Source organism: Calonectris borealis, chromosome 2 (assembly GCF_964195595.1).
Source record: "Calonectris borealis chromosome 2, bCalBor7.hap1.2, whole genome shotgun sequence".
Taxonomy (NCBI): Eukaryota; Metazoa; Chordata; class Aves; order Procellariiformes; family Procellariidae; genus Calonectris; species Calonectris borealis.
In genome coordinates this window covers 96,813,638-96,835,200 of record NC_134313.1, presented here as the reverse complement: position 1 = coordinate 96,835,200, position 21,563 = coordinate 96,813,638, and the positions used below count along the sequence as shown (strand labels likewise).

Here is a 21,563-nt window from a genome sequence, read left to right as displayed (position 1 = left end):
CAGCCTGCAGAGGACAGCTAGCTCAATTTGCTTCCATACTGTGAAGAAGGCATGGGCCTTCAAATCGCCATTCCCTCTCCTCCAAGAACCTGTTTGAATCAAACCACTGCTCTGGAACAAACCAAGCTAGTTTGTATGCAGTGTGAGGCAGGGGAATAAGACGCCAGGAACAAATCAATGCAAGTTTAACAACAGGTTAAACCTGCACAGGTAAAGGATTTTAACATGCACAAGTGTTAAACTATTCTTTCCTATTGAGAAACCCATGGCACGTACTCTGTTCAAACAATTACACCATATTATTAAAAAAACCACCTTCACAGTTAATACTGTATGTATATAAATAAAGGATTTTTAATTTTAAATGAAGAAAAAAGATGGTGACTAAATAACCCGCAACAAACCATCCCTTTCCCCAAGCCAAAGCTGATTTTATTTGCCTTTCTTCATTTTTGCAGTCTTTTCTTTCCGCTTCTTCACATGCTTTGGGATTTTGGTTTTTCTCTTCTCTCTTTGGGCTTCTTTAACCATCTTTTTCCTTTCCTATAAAGGACCAAACACCATTCATTTAAGGCCAGAAGGAATGAGAGATTTTGAGCAGGTCAATCGTTACATTAATAAGTTAATTAACACACCACATAAAAATGAGGTTATCAAAAGGAAGAAATAAAAAAGAAAAAAAATCAATAGGAATGGTAAGGGGAAAGGAAAAAGGAAGTGTAGGTTGGGGGTAGAGCTAAGAGCTGCACGCTGGTAATGACAAGGCAACATTCAAACTACTTAAAACCTGAGTTTCATGCAACCTTTGAAGAAAGGGAACAAGAGGCATTCTGAACTCACGCTATTTACACCTAAGATTACAACAGGATGCCTGATCTAGGTTTTCTGCTACCCACAGGGCTACTATAGTATGTGTTTCTATATGTCATGCAAAAATACTGATCCTGTAACTGCTGGTAACTCAGAGCAAGTTGATCATCATCAGGATTGGCAAGAAAGGGTTCTATGCTGCTGCAGTACACTATAATTTGTGCCAGACAGTGAAAAGACTACACTCAACTGGAAAACGCAAAGTCAGCATAACGGGGTGGGGGATGGAAGTAACTGCTGCTAATCAGTTCAACCTACAGCTGAACACAGCTTACCAAAAACCTCATCTTACTCACGTCCGAATGAAAACCTATCCACAACGATGAGAAGTGACCAAGTCTTCCCTGCTTCACATCTGAAAGGCAGCAGCTCTAGATTGGTAGAAAGTGTCTAGTAGAGCACTGCATTTTTATTTGACAGATATGGAATGTATTATCTTACCTTTACTAGGAAGAAAAAGCTAACAAGCAAACCCCCAAATCTTAAACCCCTTAAGCCCAGCAAGTTTCATCCTTCTTTTGCACAGCACCTAAAAGGCTGCCAAAAGGCTCTCACCCATGGGTGATGCTCTGCAGAAGTGCCTCACGAAAACGGAGAATACTTGTTCTGCAGTTTGGAAAAAAAAAACAACCCTTAAAAAAAACACCCCAAACCATAATCCCTTTGCATGACTGCGTTACATCTCTTGCCCAAAGCAAAGCTAGCCAATCTGTACTAACGGTACTGCAAAAGCTACTGTGGTACAAACACTGTCACCAAATCTCCAGTTCTACAGATCAAGTGCTCTCAGTTCCCTGGGCGAAAGGAGGTTAATCAGGGACCACAACCACAAACCTGAACACCAAAGCCTGGAAGAGTAGCCAGAGGCACTGAAGAGCTGCCTAGGTTTCACTAAATTCTGCTTTGCGTAGCCTCAGAATTCCCTGCAGAGATCTCTCTTCTAGCTTTGTCTAAGCTACAGAGAGCTATGATACATGTTCCTCTACATAAAAACACCATTAATAAAACATCCATAATGAAATTCACTTTCTCTGCTCTCATTCTCCACAACAGGAGAAGTCCATAGCTTGTTTCAGACAAGAAGTAGCAAGAACCACTCAGAACTAAGTTTGGATTTTTCCTGTCGCATAGGCAGAGGGGGGAAAAATAAACAATTCCTGGTCAGCTGACCTTTTTGTCCATGCTAACTTCAGCAGGTTTATCTTTGGGATGTACAGATTCTTTACAGCCCAAATCAGAGCCCTCTGAGCTGCCATCATCATCACCAGAGTCTGTTTCTGACTCGTCTGCCTTCTTTTCAAGAAGTGCAGGAATCTGCAAGATATATCAAGAGAGAATTGTATCAAACCAAAACAAAGTAGCTTAATGACAATATACATACACACACATATGTATAAAAAAAACCCCAAAATAGAATCTGCTGCAAAGAAACCCTTGAGTGAGCTTGTGCCATCTCCTCTACTACAGCCATCACTGAGTCTCAAGAAAAAGAATGAAAAGTAGGTTAATCCAAACTAAGAACAAGGAATCTAGAATGTACAACACAGAATATTTTAGGTCAGGGCTCACAGCACAGCTGAAGTATTGGCACTCTCAAACTAATTTCCATAAGTTAAACAGCGATTTGCTAACATGTGTGGAAGCCAATTTTTAATTATACTTGGATCATACCCTAATCTACCTTAGGGGCACTGTATGTAGGCTTTATTGCAAACACAAATATCTACGCTGGAAAACTCACTTATCCTTAAACGAGCCTGGAGACTGTGCCACAGCCTGATCCCATCCTTATTTGTATTTCCATTTTAAAACAGAGTCTACACCACTGCTAGATAACATTTACAAAGGAAGGAGGGGGAATCCACATAGGGTTTCTGCTTTGAATTATACTGCTACATACTGATCTGTACCCAATTTCTTATCCAGCGTACTTTACAGAAGTGTCACTGTCAAGTACTTAAAATATAGTAAGACACAATATCTTGTGCCTTATACTGCAGGGTTGTTCTTTACACAATAATTACAGCAAAGTTACCCTGAACATATCAAAACGTGTAGTCATGCTACAATTTAAATCAATTACATTTTCCATAATTGGAAAACGTCTTCCCTCCTCTCCACCTTAACTTTTAGAGATCATGGCCATAGCAAGGGTTATCATTTCATTCTCAGGCAACCCACCACCAGTCACACTCATGTGGTGTGCGGACACACTGTCATGCCAGACCCATCCCAGACATAAACGGTCACTCTGCAGAGAAGAGGCTTCTTTCACAGTGTCAGCTGCAAGATGAGGCATTCTTTGTACTCCTTACAAGCGCTTTTCTGAAAACGGCTAAAATGAAGGATTTCAAAAAGACCCTCTCACCTTCTGAACACCAGACAAATCCTTCTTCAGTCCTGTCACAGTCTGGTAGAGAATCTACACCCAGGGAGACAGAAAGAAAATTACGTTATTAAAGTATGAGTCTTAAATCTTTGTGCCCAGAGAAAATTATTTTTTCAAAAAAACAAACAAACAAAAACACAACCAGGAAAAAACCCACAATGTTGGCATTAGTACTAACCAGACGGTTTTAAAGTATGACACTAGATTCAGTACTCCACACCTTAGTAACATGGCTTCTGTTTTCATTTGTTGCTATCAGTTTCCAGTAAGAAGAATTCATATTCTCTCCCTCTTTTTTGCAGCGCCTCATGTCTACTCACATTATCTTGCTGAACATTCAATGCCATATCCTCTTCTTTCAATTTCATCATTATATCCACATCCCTCTCATAGTTTTTAACTTCAGTCAAAGTTCGAGGTATGTAGGCCTTCTTAAACACCTAGTAGAGTGAAAGGAAACACAGACTTACTAATTTACATATAGTTTCATTATGTTCTTCCTTCCTGACTATGCATCCTTAAGAGAATAATCATGAAGGATTTCATGGCTCAGAGAAACTAAAAATGAACACAGCAGTCATCCACTACCATTTGAACTGCAGCATATCTTTTTTTTGCAGGAGCAAACTTAACATGCAACCTACACGTTTTTGATAAATCATGACTAATAAGGCTCCTTCCTTAGCACGACCACCACCAGGCCACTTACAAACTTCTCCAATCCTTCCAACTTCCTCTTAACTTATTTGAGTCCTAAAGTTTTGTATTCTAAGGATTTTCTCTAATGTTTTTATTGTGATGTTTACAATGCCTTCAGGAGGCAACTCCATTTAAATGCAGTTAGAACTTAATCTCTTTATATAACAATACCTGCTTCACCCTACAGTCCAACTCAAACAAAGTTCCTGCAGCGATATAGTACAGTAAAACCTAACTCCAGTATCAACAACTACATACTTAAAATTTGTCATGCAGTCTCTTTGAAACAGCCCTTTAGCAAACTTAAGTCACTACCAGATCAGAGAGAAGTACTTTGCTTCTCTTTTTCATGGTATCAGTTCAATCCCAGTACAAATCACTTTAAGATCATAACTGCTAGACTAAGTGCTGTGCAAAGAGCAGAGGCGCCTACCTCCACAGAGCTTGCCCTTAATCGGCTCTACTCTTTCGTGAAGGAAGTGACACAAACTAGCCATGGTCACATGAGAAATCTGAAGAGAAATAACCTGAACTTAGATGCTACTAAACCACCTCTCTTACAGGTCAGTACCTTTATATAAGCAAAGGAATAATTGGTTTGCAAAAGATGGGCTTGCAACAAAACACTAGCATCTGAACCTACAGTTCAGAAGTTGTATGCTGAGGATATCTTAGGAAACAAAAATCCTTCCTTGGCCAAGCTTGAGCCAGAAGCAGTTAGTAAAACCTGCAGAGCTCCAAGAGAAAAAGAAAAGTCTTTGATAAATCAAGTAGTATTGACTCCAAAGATAAACACCATGTGAACCAGTACAAATTTCACTAATACAAATTCTGCTCAACACAGAGTTGGGTTTTTTTTGTTGTTTTGGGGTTTTTTTTGTTTGTTTAGGTTGGTTTTTTGTTGTGATTTTTTGTTGTTTTTTTTGTTTTGTTGTTGTTGTTTAGTGGTTTTGTTTTGTTTGTGGGTTTTTTTTTTTTTTTTTTTTAAACTCTTCTGGAACAGATAGATAAGACTAAGATAGAAATTGTTTTATCTTTAATTCAAGCCTTTCCAGAACATTAGCAGTTTTCTGTAATGGACTTGAAATGGCTTCACTGAATGTAAAAGCAAGGGAAAGAAACAGTGCATGGAAGAACTGAATTAGACTGGGACTGGAGCTAGATAGGCAATTTGGCCAATGCACCTATCCAAATATCCCAATTCTGTATTACTGGTCCAAAAACACTGGCATAATCAGATCTCTCCACTCAGTTTTTTTGTTACCTGAACTGGAAGATAAATCAAGGGACCTAGCTACAAGCAAACAAACTGGTTTAGGAAATGGAGTATTTGCCTTCAAACACCTTATCGCTGCCCGCTTTTACACATGGCATCCCTTAATACTTCGCATCTCAACTAGTTCAGGACACCTCAGTATCACAAACAATGTTTTGCTTATCAGCTGTACATTTTGCCAAATAAAACAGAACGTTTTTCATTGCTTAAAAGAGGCAAGGTTATTATTAATTTCATAACAGGAACAAAAATCCTCACTTACTTCTTCATCCACTTTATCTTGACTGGATCTTTCCTCCTCTGTTCTTTTTGATGCTATTTCCATTGCCTAAAGAAACATAAAACAATACAAAGTTATCACTCTTTAGAATCACATCACTTAATCCAACTAACCATTCCCATCTGTGTTTCTCCTTGTACTCCACACTGCCACTCACAAATACTCCACTTTCCCTATAGCTATGCCTTGAGCGACACCTCATGGTAACCAACATTTCTGCAAAGCACTCTTAAAACAGCAGATCCGCTTTATTAATAGAGGGAAAACATGCTTGCTGCTCCTCCCAGACCAAATCATGGCAGGCCCAGCAGGACTACAAGACATAACAGCGCAAGGAGAATACAGCGAGTGGTGCTCAGTCCTGGAACTTGTCTCTTCTCATGCATATTGAGCAAGCCAGAGGAAGACAAATAAGGGGAACCACGTAGCACAGCTCTGTCTCGTTCAACCTCCAATATGACAGAAAGTACACAACATCTGGAAATCCCCATGCTGTACTGGCATTTGGACCACACTCACGTGGTCTTGACCAGGAATGATACATCAAATCTCCACTCTGAGCATGGCATGTGGCCCCTATTTCTCTTGCGACAACTTAAAAAGCTTTTTAAAGAAACATCTGACTGGGAGCCGAGGACTGGCAGCTAGAGATGAAATACATGGACGCTGCACTGAGTAAGTTTACCTCCTCCTAGAATCAACGTCTTCTGCCAGCCGCTATATTTGGCTAGCAAGACCGTGTACCTTGGAGTAACACTGCCCTGAGTCATTCCCTTCCTCCCTCAGCCCACCCAGGCCAAATCTGCATTCTTAACCCCATTCTCTAGATAAGCATGGCTTTATTTCTGCCAAGCTTCTCCTTGCCAAAAAGACAGAACTAATTTAAAGCATCCTGGTTTTAGTAGCACCTGAAACAGACATTTGAGTTTTTACAATTAGACTTTTTGAGAAAACATAGAATGAAAGTGTTGTCACCCTATAACGGTATAAATGGAAAAGACCTGTATGCATTTTTGAAGCACTAGCATAACGTAATGTCATGTACCAGCTTCCTTTAATAGCAGAATGTAGAGTAAATGAGATGAAGGAGCTTGAACTAGATCTGATTTTATTGTTCAAGTCTTCCTACACAAGCAACAAGGCCATGAGGTCTTACCTTAGACAGATAGTCATCAATGTTCTCGCTTGTGATAGAAGGATCAGTAATAAACTCAAACAGCTCCCTCACAGTCATCACTGCAACATTGTGCTTCTGGAAAAAGTCTACCCAGAAACAAGGGCAGAGACAAAAACCATAAGTAATTATGTGTAACATATGCAGCTGTGATGTTAAAGTGACAGTTACAGCAAGCCAATGGCCCTGATGACTTGGGAAAGTCTCAGCAGCATATACTGCAACTAAACTGGGTTTAGTTATCAGATGACTCTTTGCCATCTGAAATAAAACTGCTCATCTTCCAGATGCAACAAATACTGAAAGGAGAATAACTGGATAAATATAAAAGCCAAATCAATTTCAGCAAGAGCCAGACTTAATGGAGTAGGGGCTAAGAAGTAAACAATTAAGACAGATGTAGTATTTGCAATGACCAAGATGAAAAATGTATTTTAAAGAATAAGGAATGGAGACCGCAAACTTTTGCCAAAAAGAAACAGAAGTATCCACTGAAACACAGTACAGCCTAATTATGATCCACCTAAAAGGGAAGACACATATTAGAATCTTCCTCAATACTACACTCAGAATTAGTTTCTTGAGTCAAGTATAACCAAATTCAGAGGCTGCACTTGTGTACCGAAAAACAGCAGTGAAAGACACTGAGGGACTGCTTAATAAGCGTTTCCTACTAAAGTTCTCAGAAGATCTCTCACCATGAGAAATTAATCACAGAAAGAACAAAAAAAAATTAGTTTGGAGGCAGTTCTCTCTGCCCATGGAACCACAAGTCTTTGCAATGATCACAGCTAGGACAGAGCATAGTGCAAGGTGTTTCTCAGAGTCTCTGTATGACGACTACACAGAGAAAGTTGCAGTGACAGAAAACAAACAAACCAACCACACCAAAACCACTGTAACTCGCTGAGGTACCAGAATATCTAGGGAGAGTAAGCCAAAAGACATGAAAAAAGAGCAAGGGTGCAAGTACCTGAGCCAGGAGGGAATTATTAGAACTCCATGAACAGAAAAGGAGTAAGGAGAAACTAGCACACTGGGTATCAACAAACACATAGCATCAAAATGCACACGGTTCTTTTTCCACAGACTTTCAAGAGTCTCTGTAAAATTAAACAACAGTCAATCTGAAAAGAAAGGGGGGACAAAAGCAGCCTGCAGGAACAGATTTCTTGTCCTCAGGGAGAAACACACCCTACCAGGAGGTGTTTGTCTGTTCCACAACATGCACACTCACACACAAAGACCAAATTTTCAAGAGAAAAATACCATAAAGGTACCTTGTTTATCAAAATACTATAACAAGTGATAACATCTGTAATAAATTACTCCATGCCTTGATCCTCTCAGCTGATCTGGACAAGTAAGTGCAGGAAACTTTATAACACATGGTAACTTCTCACCAGCTGAAGAATTCCAGATGTGGATTCCACTCACAGAAGGAAACACATCAGCATGGCTGCGCAGTCCTTTAAAGACCCTTAAGACTAGAGTGGGCGCTGCTGCAGACTGGGACTGATCTCAGATCTATCTTAAATCTGAGATTCAGCCAGGTAACTCATTTAAGCCAGATGATTTCTAGCAAAATATACTACACTCTTCTGAACTCAGCACAGTACGTTGCTCCCTGAGGAAATCATGAAAACCTAGGAGAGGGAGCATTTTAACAGAAGTTTGACAGCTTCAACAGTCAGTTATACCTGAAAGAACATAGGTAAACACAGTTCACCGTCCTAAATAAACCAGCTATCAGAACAGGAGTTGAAGTGCAGCCCACTCACCGTTAACGTTGGCACAATCTTTTCGCAGGAACTCCAGCGCATGCGGGTGGTCATGCTCCACTGCCTGGGAGACATCAATGATGTACACGTCCCCGCTGTGGTACCTGCAAACAAACACAGAGAGCTGCACTAGCTCCACCGCTGTTATATGGGAGATTGTTGAGGGGCAGGGAACAGAGTGTGCTTCAAACTTAAGAACCAGCAAACAATCTTAACATATTTCTCCAGCATACACCTCGCATACTAGGGCCAGAGTGGCTTTTTTGGGTCAATCCTTTCCCTCCTCTACACAAGCTGTATTATTAAACTTTAAAGAAATAGTCTTCTTGTGAACACAAAAAGCAATGTTATGGGTAAGGGGAGAAAATGAAAAAAAAAAATGATACCTTACTAATTTTTTTTCTAGTTGAGTTTTTTGTTTGTTTCTGAGGGGTTTTTGTTTGGGGGTTTGTGTGGTTTTTTTCTTTCTTTGTTTTTTGGTTTTGTTTTTTTTAAACAGAGAAAGCTCAGATCTGGGTTAAAAGCTACATAATTAATTACATAAGTTACAAAACCCAGTCACAAAAAGGACCCCACCCTCCCTTAAAGGTAGATTAGTACTCTCACATAGAGGCTGCCAACACATACATTTTAGATGTCACAATTCAGAGCAAATTTTAAAAACGTACAGCATGTTAAATTCACTGAGATCTGCATGAACAAGTCTGGCATCTTGGTACATTCTTCTCATGTACTGGATGATTTGCAGGTACAGCTCCCGGACTTTGGAGTCAGATAACTGAGCATTCTTCAGCAGAGGAGCAGGCCTTGAAATTACAGCACAAATAACAGAAGTGAATACTTTTTCCTCCTTCACACCAGCTGCAAATGCTTTAACTGCTGTGCCTGATCCATCCACTCACTAAGTGTGTCAAGCAAGTTGGCATGAGCAGCTAAGTGCACAGAGCCAGCATGAAGGGCAGCAAAGCTTGGTATATGCTTGCCAAAGATACTGGAGCTCTGTTTCCAACGTGAGCTAATTCGGACCATGCTACATTAATGTTTGTACTACAAAATGATGAGCTATCTTCATGTATGATCAGCAAGCCTTTCCAGCCTTAATCTCTGGTTAAGCCACTTTACAGATTCATTTTGCACACAACTGAGGCTTCAGAATCCTGCAGATTGTCTGCAGTAGTGGCTGGCAAACTGTATTCTACAGGTCACATGCACATGTAAAAGTGACTTGTTAACTTTACAGGCCTAAACTAGTAGTAGGTAAATTCAGAGGGTTGGTTTGTTTGTTTTTAATAAAACGTTGTGGAAGGCTATTAATAAAAAAAAAATATTAGATTTTCTAAGGATACTTACCTATCCCCTTTACCAATAAAGCCCATGACAAGCACATGACTTCTTAGCATAATTGGCTCTGGGCAAGGTATCTGGGCTGTATTTAACCTGTAACACAACAGGAACAAAGCCACAAAAAAATAAGACCAAGCTCTACTATCTGCATTGCATTGGTGCCTGTAGGAGCTCTGTTGCTTTAAACGTAATATACAATAAGAGCTCCTCTACTCAGGAAACTCTCACTTCTGAAGAACAACTAGGAAATGACAGAAAAAGCCACAGCCATTCTGGCTCTGACCCTTCCCTAAACATTCTTGTGTCGGACAAAGAATCTTTACACAGTTCAGGTTAATCCTAGATTAACCTGTATCACACAGTGTGCTGTTACTCAGCAGCAGCTATTTCTAACTTTTCCTCACTTCTCAGTCAGACAGAGCGTTCAGACATTGAAGAGCTTAGAACATGAGCAGCAAGACAAACGAATATCTTTACTCCTCCCTCCCCTTTCTTTTCTCTCCCACAGGGAAGCTTTAAGACACTTTCCTGAATACTCCAGAGACCCTAAAAGGTAGCAATAGCCACAGTTTAGCAATAGGAGAGTACCTCCTATAAACTTAAAGTTTCAGTTGCTTTTGCATGCTGAAATAAAAACTGGAAGAATCACCTTATTAAATTCCTCATTTCTTTTTCAGCCCATGTCTTCACCATTTTTCTTGGGTTGCCTTTGCAATATCCATGACGAAATCTTTAAATAAAGAAATAAAAGACAACAGGGACTCTTAGCCAATCAATGCAGCATTAGCACTGGTGATTTTACCACCTGTCAAACAACACCTCTTCCCCAGTAAAACCAGGCAGAAGTCAAACTCACCTGAATTCACCACTCACATACTTATCCCGATCTTTAAACATCAGAATAGAGGTTTTGTAAATCTTTATTGCTCTGTTCTCTCCATTCGCAGTACTGGCATGATATACATTAGCCTATCAGATTATGAAGGGAAGAAATAATATTAAAGAAAAACTCTTTAAACCAACGTAGCCTTCTCTCTTCATCTCTATCAGATCTTCTCCAGGTGTCAGAAAAAGATCTGATCTCACTCCAGCCCCTACGTGGCACCCAGCCGAGTGAGATTGCACACAAGGGCAATTTCTTTTTCTACCAAAGGCAGCTTACAGGAAGTACCTAAGACTGGGTAGTGGTGTGTCAATGCATATAGGACAAAAACAACAATGCACAAGAAAACTCCGCCTCATCCACATTTTGGAGACTGAAAAAAGCCCTTGTGTGAAGGGTTAATTTGAGTCTGTGCACTATTTAGGCCCCATAGCATGGCCCAAATATCTCACGTTGACACCTCTACGCAGGGTGGAAGTATGCCTTTAATCAGCATCCAAGGACTTGGAAGAAAACAAGATCAGCCTAGGCACTAGGTATTCTAAAACTGATTTATTAATTTACTTGGAAATTTGTGGTCTGGTTTTAATTATCTGCGATATTACTTGATAATAACAGCACACAAACATGCTAGTTTTGTAAAAGCAATGAAGGTTTAATAGTATTTTAAACAGAATTTTGTTACACCATTTAGATACTCCCATGTCTGCTGACACATGGAGCTGGTCTGATCTGCATGCAAGAGAGTCTCGCATGAAGAAAGAATTACGTAGGTTTGTATGTTTTTCAGGCACTGTTTAGTATTGTGTGTACACGTACCCTTTCCAAAAGTTTCAGTTGTAACATACAATTAAGATGATCCACAAATTTAAGATAACATTTAAGCATTCTGAGAAACCTTTCATACTTGGGGAAACTTGTTTCCTTTAACACAAATTGCATTTTATCTTAAGACAGCTTCCTACCAATCAAGCAACACAAAAAAAGCAGTACTAAAATCAAGTATTTCAATACATCTTCTGAGCACCACAAGCTTCCACCTAGCTTGCTGAGAAAAAGACTATCATGTCATTTGTAATAAAACTTACTTCCTTCCCTGTGCTGATGCAGCCATTGATTTCTGATATGATACCTCTAGTTAGCATCTTGAACAGAATCATTCGGGTCCTTGGATCCAACACCTCAAATTTAAAACAGAAAAGTCAGCACAATGGCTCTCTTTGAAGAGGACAAAACCTACTAATACAGTCCATTCTTAGTACCATATTAAAGGACCCATGGCATCAGACCATTCTTAAGGATCAATCCAAACAGCAGCCACTCAGAATTTTGCCATGATTCTAGAACAATACTTCACTTTTTCTTTCAAGATTTTTTTTTTTTAAGCTAAGCATATGTCCTTGAGCTAGCTTTAGAAGAGACAGAAGAGAACGATTTCCCACCCACAGTTACATTAAATGTGTTAAAATAAGGCTTCTCTTAAGATATAGCTATCATAACTGAAATAGAGCAGATATGTGGCCTTGGGCCAGTAATAGTTCAGTCTTGCTAAGGAAAAAAAGGAAAAAAGCAAACCCAGTATTTTTGTATTGTTCTTTGGAATTTAATAAAAGCTTAAGATGGAATTCTGCATTGCATATACAACCAAATCACAACACTAAAAAGGAGCTCCAAAATGTTTATGGAAGCAAGTACAACCTTCATACAAGAAACAAACAGAAAGAAACCAGGTCTCTCCAGGATAACAAGGGAAACAGAATTCCAAGGCAAAACTCTGTTCCTACAGTATCCATTTTACCATTGAGTCAAAAATTCCACATTATTTGTTCCGGTCAAAAGAGAAATTTGATGCATTAAGGACTTACTTGTTCTACTGTTGCTCTGTCTGACTTATCTTTGACACGGTACCTAGTAAAAGTAAAAATAAAATGATACAATCCCACACATGGATTCAGTACTTTGACAGAGTAAAACATGACATTCTGTATCAAAGAGAAGATGACAGCCTCAAGAAGTAAGGCTTTCAGTTCATACAAATCAAAGGTTCCTCCTGCAGGCAGGGGAAACAAACAAACAAACAAAAACCCCACACATAAACATCAGTGCCCTTCACTTTTACAGATACCTTCTTGCCTCCACTGAATTATGCTCACTCAGGAGAAAATGATATCTGTCTTAACAACTTAGGGCTATAAGCTGCAGGCTTAAAAAAAAAAATTTTCTTTTTTTAAAAAAGATACCTCTCCTTACCAAATCATCAGATGGAACCTTCAAAAGGCTTCCAATATTTTTTTTCTAGCCCAAATGCTTAAGGACCTCTGTTTAGAAAAAGAGTATCAGAGATAAAATAGTCTTTTGCCAGTGGAATGACACCTGTCACTTCTGTCTTACTACACCAATACAATCAGATGTGCTACCAGAAGCAGTGACAGAAGCATCAAAACTTTGGAATTATTTAAGCAACTGATCTGGAAACCAAAACGTTTAAGACCAGAAAGCAAACTGCACGCAGCCTATTTAAAAATTTTGGTTTTCTTAATAAATTTATTCAAAACTCAGGATCACACTAGGTAATAAAAACTACTCTTCTGGGTTCAAATTATTTAAATGAAAATAGAACCAGGAGTAATACTCACATGTCTGCTTCCTTCTGTCTAGACTTCTCTGTGACTCGGTTTATAACGGAGTCATCAAAATTCAGCTTATCTGAAAAACATGTAAGAAATGAAAAAAAAAAAACCAAAACAACCAAAATCAAAGAAGTTTCCTATGTTCAGAACTGTCCCTGCAATTCTACTGCCAGCCAATATGCCACAACACAACATTCAAACACATGTGGAGCTCTTTGTAACAAGCCCAGAAGCTTAGCTACATAACAGAGTTAACCTAGCACTCCACTCTGTCTACATTTCAAGGACTATAAGGTAACAACACAGATGAGTGAGGCAGTCCCACAGACTTGGAGGTGTAATGCCACCCAGAAGTAATGCCTTTTGGATAACATCTCACCATTAAATTTGTCCACCATTCTCTTATCACAATCAAATGCCATTTTTCTGAACAGAATAAGCACCAGGCTCCAGGAGTCTCTCCTCATGATGTATTTAAAATGTTGTTTGATTAATTGCTAAATGTATAAAAGCTGCTGTATTTGGCTACATATACCAGCACTACTCTTAAGTTAATTTTAGAACCGTTTTGTTATGAAGGAAAACACAACCTCTATTTACTACCCTGTCAAAAGGGCCCCAATCACAGCTACATCTAGCCCTATCAGGCTGAGCTGAACAGCCATTTCCATCGCATGGTAAACACCAAACTACACTGGCTAGGACAGCAGCCTCTTCACTTACCACAGAAACTCTACGCCCGTGAGATACCGGTTGCATAATGTACCACTACAGGGGACTGCAATTGTCTAGAAAATTTAGCTGCGGTAGCAGCTTTGAGAATGACCAACATCGTCACAACAGAGAGTTGATACCCCCCCTCCAGCCAAACAGCTTGCTCCTACAGAGAATCCAGGTAAGAAATACTTTATGTGGTCTGGAGAAGTCAAAGGGAAGGAAAAAAAAACAACAAACAAAAAAACCAAAACAGCCCTGTGGCTCTGAAGGGGGAGAGAAGGGGGTATGACAGCTGGTTAATGGAGGCTAAAGGCAACTTCAATGCAAAAGCTATTTTTTAACCTCTCTGGCAATGGTTAACTGCCATTCCAGTGAGTTCCGGCTTAAAGTAAGCAGAATTAGTTTGAGAACATCACAGAGTGGTATCTGTTTTCACAAAAGAAGACAATGCAATTATACTCACCTAAATTAATTTTATGTTCAAACTTCCTTAAAGCCTTGTGTGTAGGGGTAGACATTTTTGCTGAATAGCAACTAGGGGTCTGTCTATTTGCCTGAAACAAAGGATTTGTTAAGTTGCCTTCTCTAGATAGCCCTTTGAAATACAGACAATATCATTGGAAAAGTCAGGCCAAATGCCTGTGCCTAGAGCTATAAACATAAAAACAGAAAGGGTGAGGAAATGGATATGGATTAACATCAGATTTTACTTAATTCAAGAAAAGACACATCAGTTAAAATTCCAAAAAGTGCCCCAACTCAGGGTTATTTTTAGTCTGGGAATTGAGCTGCAAGTCTCTCATATTAACACTTTTTCTATCTGTAAAAGGAAGGGAAATAGCAGATAGAAACAAGGAGAAAAATGAAAGAAAAAATGAGAAAGTAATGAACAAGATGCTATCTTCTCTTACATGTAGTCTTCTCCAAACACAACTAATATCTGAACACAATTTCACCAACACTGGACAGGATAAACCTCTAACTAAAGTCAAGAATAAATCACCCAGGACAAGTGCTGTGAGTGGCATGATATGCCATGATCAGCACTACTCTAATTTATCTCAACTATTCTGTTATGTTGGTATCAGTAAGAGAAAAAGAGGTTTTGAACCTCCAGTGTCTAACCTGAGGGGAAGAAAGATGCTAGTTCTCACATCACGTGTGCTTTTCAATCTGCACAGCGCCAGAGTTTCTATGCCAACAGCATACACTCTAAATTAATCCACTTCTGGCACCTCCCTCCATCTTCTATGTTTTCTTTTGCTGCCTTCACTCTTAGTCCAAAACATAACCTGTTTCACCCTGGGTGTGACAAGCAGGTACGGTCTCAAAATTAAATAGAAAAGATGGAGAAGATGCTCAAAAACACAGAGGAAAAATACCAAAAAGTAAGCAACATCAGTAGAGATCAGGCTGGGCAAAGAAAGGTTGAGAGAGCTAAGGCACAGATGGAAAACTGCAGTGACAAAGACAATCCAGCAATAGAGACAAGGAAACCAAAAGGAGCTCTGGCTACAACATACATACACACATGGCGTGGCAGAGGAACAGGCTCAAAGGAAGGGGATTCTCTCAAGGGAAAATTTCCATTTGCATTTATGCTCAACATAATACTAACAAAGAACAAAGCCTCCAGGTTAGCCCCATTTGCTCTTGGGCACCCTTGGTGCTCACAAAATAGCCTTCAACATACCTGTGGATTGCATCCACCAGCAGCATTGTGACGCTTCATAAGTCTTCCCACCTCATCATCCCAGTCCCAGTCTTCATCTTCCTCTTCATCATCGCTGTCATCATCACCATCTCCTTCCTCAGTGTTAACTTCTTCGCACATGCATAACTGGCAGTTCTCAGTGACCTGACCTTCTTTAACTGTCTCTGTGTCTTGCGTAAATTCACTTCAAACAAATACAGATGTTCATATAACTACAAATGATTGTTACAGTCATCAAAAATTCAATACGTTTATCCCAACAACTAATTTCACAAGGTTAGCTCTCAGTGAGATGTTTCTCAATTCACCCGTCTTTAAGCAAGCATATATGAGGATGTCACTGCCTTTAAAGGATGGACTACATTTAAATTATTTTTTTCACCACATCAGTGCTGCTTTCTCGCTTCTTCTGCTGTTACATATATTTGGATCCCTCTGACTCCAATCAGATGAACGCACCAGATCAGGCCAGCTGGCTCCCTCACCAGAGATGAGCCACTCTGCCTGCTGCCACAGCAGACTTCCACCTGACATGGTATCACACACAATCTCCCTGGAGACAGACAGCAAACCTGCTGGTAACTCAGGGCACCAGCACAACCTACGTGGAAAAAGTTAGGCCTAAAAAAGATTTGTGGGAGAAATGAACCCTTTTGACTTACTCATGTCGTACTGTCTGTAGTACGTCGCATTTTTCTGCCAGAAGAAGTATGTCACAAAGCAGATTCTCTGCCAGCATTTGGCATTTAACTAAATAAATGGTAAACTAGAAAGAAAATGGCTTGAACACACAACACAAGACCATTCCTTATTCACTCCCCACTAAATATAAAAACCTCTAGGCTTTCAGTCCAACAGAAGATGTGCTTTAACTCCAAAGCGAATCAAACTGACCTGCTGTCCTAGGCAACCCACTGTTCTCTTACGCGGTTTCACATGTTCAGTTACACTCAAGTAACACCAAGGTGAAACTGCCTCTACCAGCCCGAGTCTGCAGGCGGGTCAGGCCATTGTAGTGGTGAAGCAGAAATCACAAATAATTGAAAAGAAAGGCCGAGAGAGCGCACGCAGCCTTTCCTCACGTGCGCTGTTATAACTCGGGCAGGCCACCCGCCCTCCCCCGCAGTTTTCAGGCGGGCATCCCCCCGCCGGGCCTCCTTCCCCGCTGCCGGGCGGCGTGCGGGGCTGCTCCCCTCCCCGCTCCTCGTTTTTTGCCGGCCGCGCCTGAGGACAGACCGAACCGCCCCTCGCATGGGCGGCTCCATCGGGAGCTCTGCGGGAACCGCTCGGGAACCGCGGCCGGCCCGGCCGGCCTCGCCTCACGCCGGCGCGGGGCGCCACGAGAGGCCCGCCCCCCCCCAGCGGCCCGCCCCCGGCCCCTCGCCCCCTCCTACCCGTCGGAGCACTCCGCATCGTCAAACTGCCCGGGCACGGCCTGGCTCATCGCCACCGCCCGGTAATCCATGGCGGCGGCGGGAGGAGGCAGCCGGCCGGCACGCGGGGCTGCAGGCGCTGGGCTGTCCCCTACGGCGCCGGCAAAGGGACCAAAAGCACCGAGGCCGTGAGCGGCCCTACAACTAAGGCAGACGGGACCCGCCTCCGCCCCCGCCCGCTTCTCAGGTTCCGGCGCGGGGATTGGCTGCGAAGGCCTGACGTCAGTCTTACCTTCGGGTTTGGTCCGGCCGCGAGCAGTCGGTGTGAGGGGCTGGAAATGGCGGAGGGGAGAGGGGCGCGGGAAGCGGGACTGTCGTCCTCTGCCCGCCGAAGCCAGTGATAGCCCGCGGAGCTCTGACCCGGCAGCCACAGCCTTCCTCTGGGGGACCTCGCAGCAGCCACTGATGAGTGCATAAACAAGTAACTACTCATCCGTGGTGCATCTGTGTGATGCGGCATCATGCAGCCTTAAAAATGTTGCATCTTCAAGCCCTCTTCTCTTGACTGGAAATGACCATTTATGCCACAGATTCATGGTTGTTTTCCTTAAAACATCAGTGATGATCTGTGTCATCTGTGATAGATACCAATAGAGTTTTATCTAATACACTCTGAAATACTAAATTCCAATCTTTACGAAAATAAAGCTCCAACTGAAGCCAAAGGAATTCCACATTTTCAAGCCTCACTGGAAGCATCTTAGGTCACTGTAACACCCCTGAAACTGAACAACGTGCTAATCTGCTCATACACCAATGTAATGTAGGATGAAGAAAAGAAAAGTGAATGCTGGGCTTTTGCTATCTGGTACACAATGGTAAAATTTTAAAATGCAGTCTTTTTTTGTAGAAGTTTTCCCATTATCCCAGTGGTATATGTAAAGGCTATCAAAAATCTGCAATTGTGCAGAAAACAGGGATGCTTGTACTGAGAAGCCTTTAAAAAAGAATGAATGCAATAGATGTCATTTCCATCCGCAACGCTTCTGTGAAGTCAACCAATTGAGAGTCTCTGAATGTGGAAAGCAACAAGCCAGTTCCTAACATTTCTAAAGTTACAGCTTTACTTCAGACTGTCTTCAAGTTCTGCCACGTAAGCTTGTGACACTAGAGCACCTGGAACCCAAATACCCCTTTCTCCTTCTTTTGTATAAAAGAGGGAATCTTGTGTCAAATATCCCCTCTCTGTAATAAATTGCCAGCTGATAAGGCAGAGAAGAATACAGTGTCAGTCTGAAGAAGCAGTACAACAACTGCTTTCCAAAGAACTCTTTAACCTGCAAGGCCTAACTGCGTGAGAAGGTAACACTGCTCTGCTTGGACACCGGTGGCTTCAGCCAGAGGAGAGAGGGAGCATTGCTGGAAGGCTCTCATGCTACTCAATTGCTACGATACAGAAGCCAATTCCCTGATGTGTCACAAGGGAGGTCTGGAAGGGGAAAGGTAGATTCCATAGGAAAACAAACTGCCCTGTTTTTTCTTACTATATTGTGTTATCTGGGAATTCCCATCATGCTTCATTGTGCTAGACATTATACAAATGCTGAACAAAAATGGGAGCCTGTACGCCAAGCGTTCCCTCTGAAAGTGGATGCAGTGCTATGTATGGCATTCTCTATTTAGTTGCAAAATGAATGCAGCAGAAGCAGTGCGGGGTTCACCTCTGGTTTGGGGACAGGCAGGATTTGAGCCAGTGGCCCTGTCACACACCAAGACACATCGTCGCCTAGCTCAGTTCCAGTTGCTGCCCTGCCAGCATGCCTTGCCATCACCCAATCTGGGTAGCCTCCAGTTTTGGGAGGCGAGATCTGTCTTTGTGCAGGCATGCTCTGAGCTCTTTTTCCTGATGTACAGCCTGCAACAGAAATTGGATTAAGACCACCATCAGATTACTGTTTACTGATCTTTCTCCTAGAACCAGCTGTTGGAGGATTCTTAATGCATGTGGGTGAAGCTGCAGAGCACTATCCTACATGTTTATTTCATTGTCTAATAAATTATTCAGTGCTCTTCAGTAAAAATACTCATTTATTGTAATGGCAGGGAAAACATAACACTGCCAGAAGATTCCCACATTCATTTTTATTCCTTCTTTGCTCCAGGCTTCCACATAACTTCTGCTACAGCCATAGACTGCGGCATGCTTTGTTTTTTCCCAAGCTTTTAAGCACTCATTTGGAAACAGATGCAAACTGTTCCACAAATGGTTCACCTGCAACAGCGTTACGTGAAACAGGCCACCAAGTGATAGTGGTACCTTCAGAAGGAGACTCTCCTATGTTACAAGGTGCTAGGGTCGCTTTGAGTCTTGGTCCAGATCTACCACAGGCTGAACTGCAGCGTGGCCTTTGGTGACTCCCTTCACGCAACTCTCATGGTTTAGTTTCTAATTTCTGAAATGGAAATAGCAATGGTTCTTGTGTTCACACAACAGGACGTGAAGATAAATGCATTAGCATTTAGAAGACATTTAAAGAGGAAAGGAGGCTCATATAATTATGTAGATAAACTGCATCAGGCGAATACAATGAACTGATCAGAAGGATGGAGTCAGGCAATCATAGCCCACAGTTATCCACCTCAACGGGACATAAAGTAGGAGGATACTGCCCTCCGCCTTCATCTTTCTGAAGAGGTAACTTATTTTTAGCATTTCCTCAGAAGGAAAATAGGGACTTCAGGCCCTCCACTCCTTACTGACCACTGTGCAAGTTAGCAGGAGGGAAGGGGAGAAGCAGCATTGTGGTTCCATGTGCCAGCCACCATATGACAGGGCATGTGAAAGAGGCGACAGAGGTTTACCAGTCAGCACCCCTAATCCCTGGGAGTATAGACCTCTTTCAGCCTATGTACTTAGCTTGGACCACCGTAGCTCCATGTTCCTCCTCACACAAGACTGTCCTTGGAAAATTATTGCCTCCCTTACTCTGCCTATTGACTACATTGCTATCTGTCCTGAAGAAAGTGTCACAATGTTTGCTCACACTTGGAGATGCACCAAGTCTGTACTTCACACTGCATGTTCTGTAAGACAGGGATATATTCTGGTTCACACTGAAGCTGCGAAACTGGGTACAGAGACCATACTCAGAATCTCTGGGAGTCTTCCTCTTTCCTGGGAAAAGCAACTCAAGAGGACCACTAACAATTCCCTTCGTATTTGCAGGACGAAATGTAGAACCCAAAGGGAAGAAAAGACACTGCCTGCCAGCTTTGTGAAGGAACCTGTGTTTCTGAGCCTGTCTTGAAAAATTTGACATGCGGTATGTTCCTGTTGGTGATGTTAAACATGAGAGGGACTTCAATGCCATGTGCTGGGATGAGTTATAATGACATTTGATCTAACGCACACCCTTTCCCTACCAAAATAGGCCAGGGCAGTACTTTGTAGTTAACAGACAGTGCTGTCTCAAAGATCTTGAGCTGGTGCAAAGCCTGCTGAAATCAACAGACTTCATTAGATTTGGAGGTCAGCTGCTTACACCTTACTGGCATGGCATGAGTGAAGGACAGAAACAACATGGACTGTACAGAGCATGGAGAGACATAGGAGGGGGAAAGAGAAAGCATATGGTCAAGTAGCTGTTAAAATTAGATGATTTACATGAAAAGCTATCTGAAAATAGAAACCAGCATCTATGTCCTGAACAGTGATCATACAGAGAAGAAATATAAGGTCAGCATTCAGTTCACTTACGTGTAGCTTTAGAAGGAAGCTGCTGCTGGTACGTTGCCCTTTTACTCTGCCAGTGTAATGAAGAGTGAAATACTTCCCTAACAGCTGAGTCCTTGCACTTTCTTCGAAGCTGTGAGTCCCTCTTTCTTGCCCACGATCACAGTAAGCTGTCACAATACACAGCGCACAAATAGTTGTGAGGAGTTACAGGCACCCATCAAGGCAGATGGCCTTTTCTTCAGATACGGCCTCAGCTGGCTCAGCTGAGCTCAGGCTCTCCAACTTCACTGCAACTACAATGACTTATATCAAAGATTGATAGCAAGTTCATGTGACTGTCAGAAAAAGCTGTTCATGCTGTCTTGGACATTAAGAGAAATCCTGCTCTGCTTTTTGCAGTCCCTTTACTTTGACTCTCTTTGTACAGCAGCATAGCAGGAGGCCAAGATCTCCCCCATCTCATGCAGTATGCTTGATATTCCAATATTGCAGGTTATATTACAACTTTATACCTACATTGGTTTAAATGGAAGAGGCACACATATATAGGAAAGAGAAATTAGGTAATACGGTACTTCAGTGCTGCTGGGAACATCCATGTAGTTGCATCATGTTTTGGCTAGGTGGCTCCCGATCAAAAATGATACATGCTGAGGAGGCAAATGATTCATGTGTTAAGTGCCAAGCAAAGGACCTC

General features: G+C 41.6%; 1 protein-coding gene across 3 annotated transcripts; it reads right to left on the bottom strand.

Moving 5' to 3' along the window:
* Positions 1 to 327: 327 nt before the first annotated feature.
* Positions 328 to 17,353, bottom strand: RIOK1 (RIO kinase 1). 3 transcript variants are annotated; one of them, XM_075142656.1, is made up of 18 exons: positions 17,152 to 17,352; positions 15,737 to 15,941; positions 14,507 to 14,597; positions 13,333 to 13,402; positions 12,562 to 12,604; positions 11,785 to 11,877; positions 10,670 to 10,782; positions 10,463 to 10,543; positions 9,820 to 9,906; positions 9,138 to 9,275; positions 8,470 to 8,573; positions 6,671 to 6,777; positions 5,497 to 5,562; positions 3,580 to 3,699; positions 3,239 to 3,292; positions 2,041 to 2,184; positions 1,426 to 1,476; positions 470 to 543 (listed from the first exon to the last, which is right to left on the bottom strand). In XM_075142656.1, exons 1-17 carry the CDS (start codon positions 17,220 to 17,222, stop codon positions 1,453 to 1,455), a joined length of 1,611 nt encoding a protein of 536 aa, XP_074998757.1. In that variant the 5' UTR covers positions 17,223 to 17,352; the 3' UTR covers positions 470 to 543; positions 1,426 to 1,452. The 3 variants fall into 3 exon arrangements, with proteins under 3 accessions (XP_074998759.1, XP_074998757.1, XP_074998756.1); XM_075142658.1 differs by lacking the exon at positions 1,426 to 1,476 and having other exon boundaries at positions 328 to 543; positions 17,152 to 17,353; XM_075142655.1 differs by lacking the exon at positions 470 to 543 and having other exon boundaries at positions 1,321 to 1,476.
* Positions 17,354 to 21,563: the final 4,210 nt, after the last annotated feature.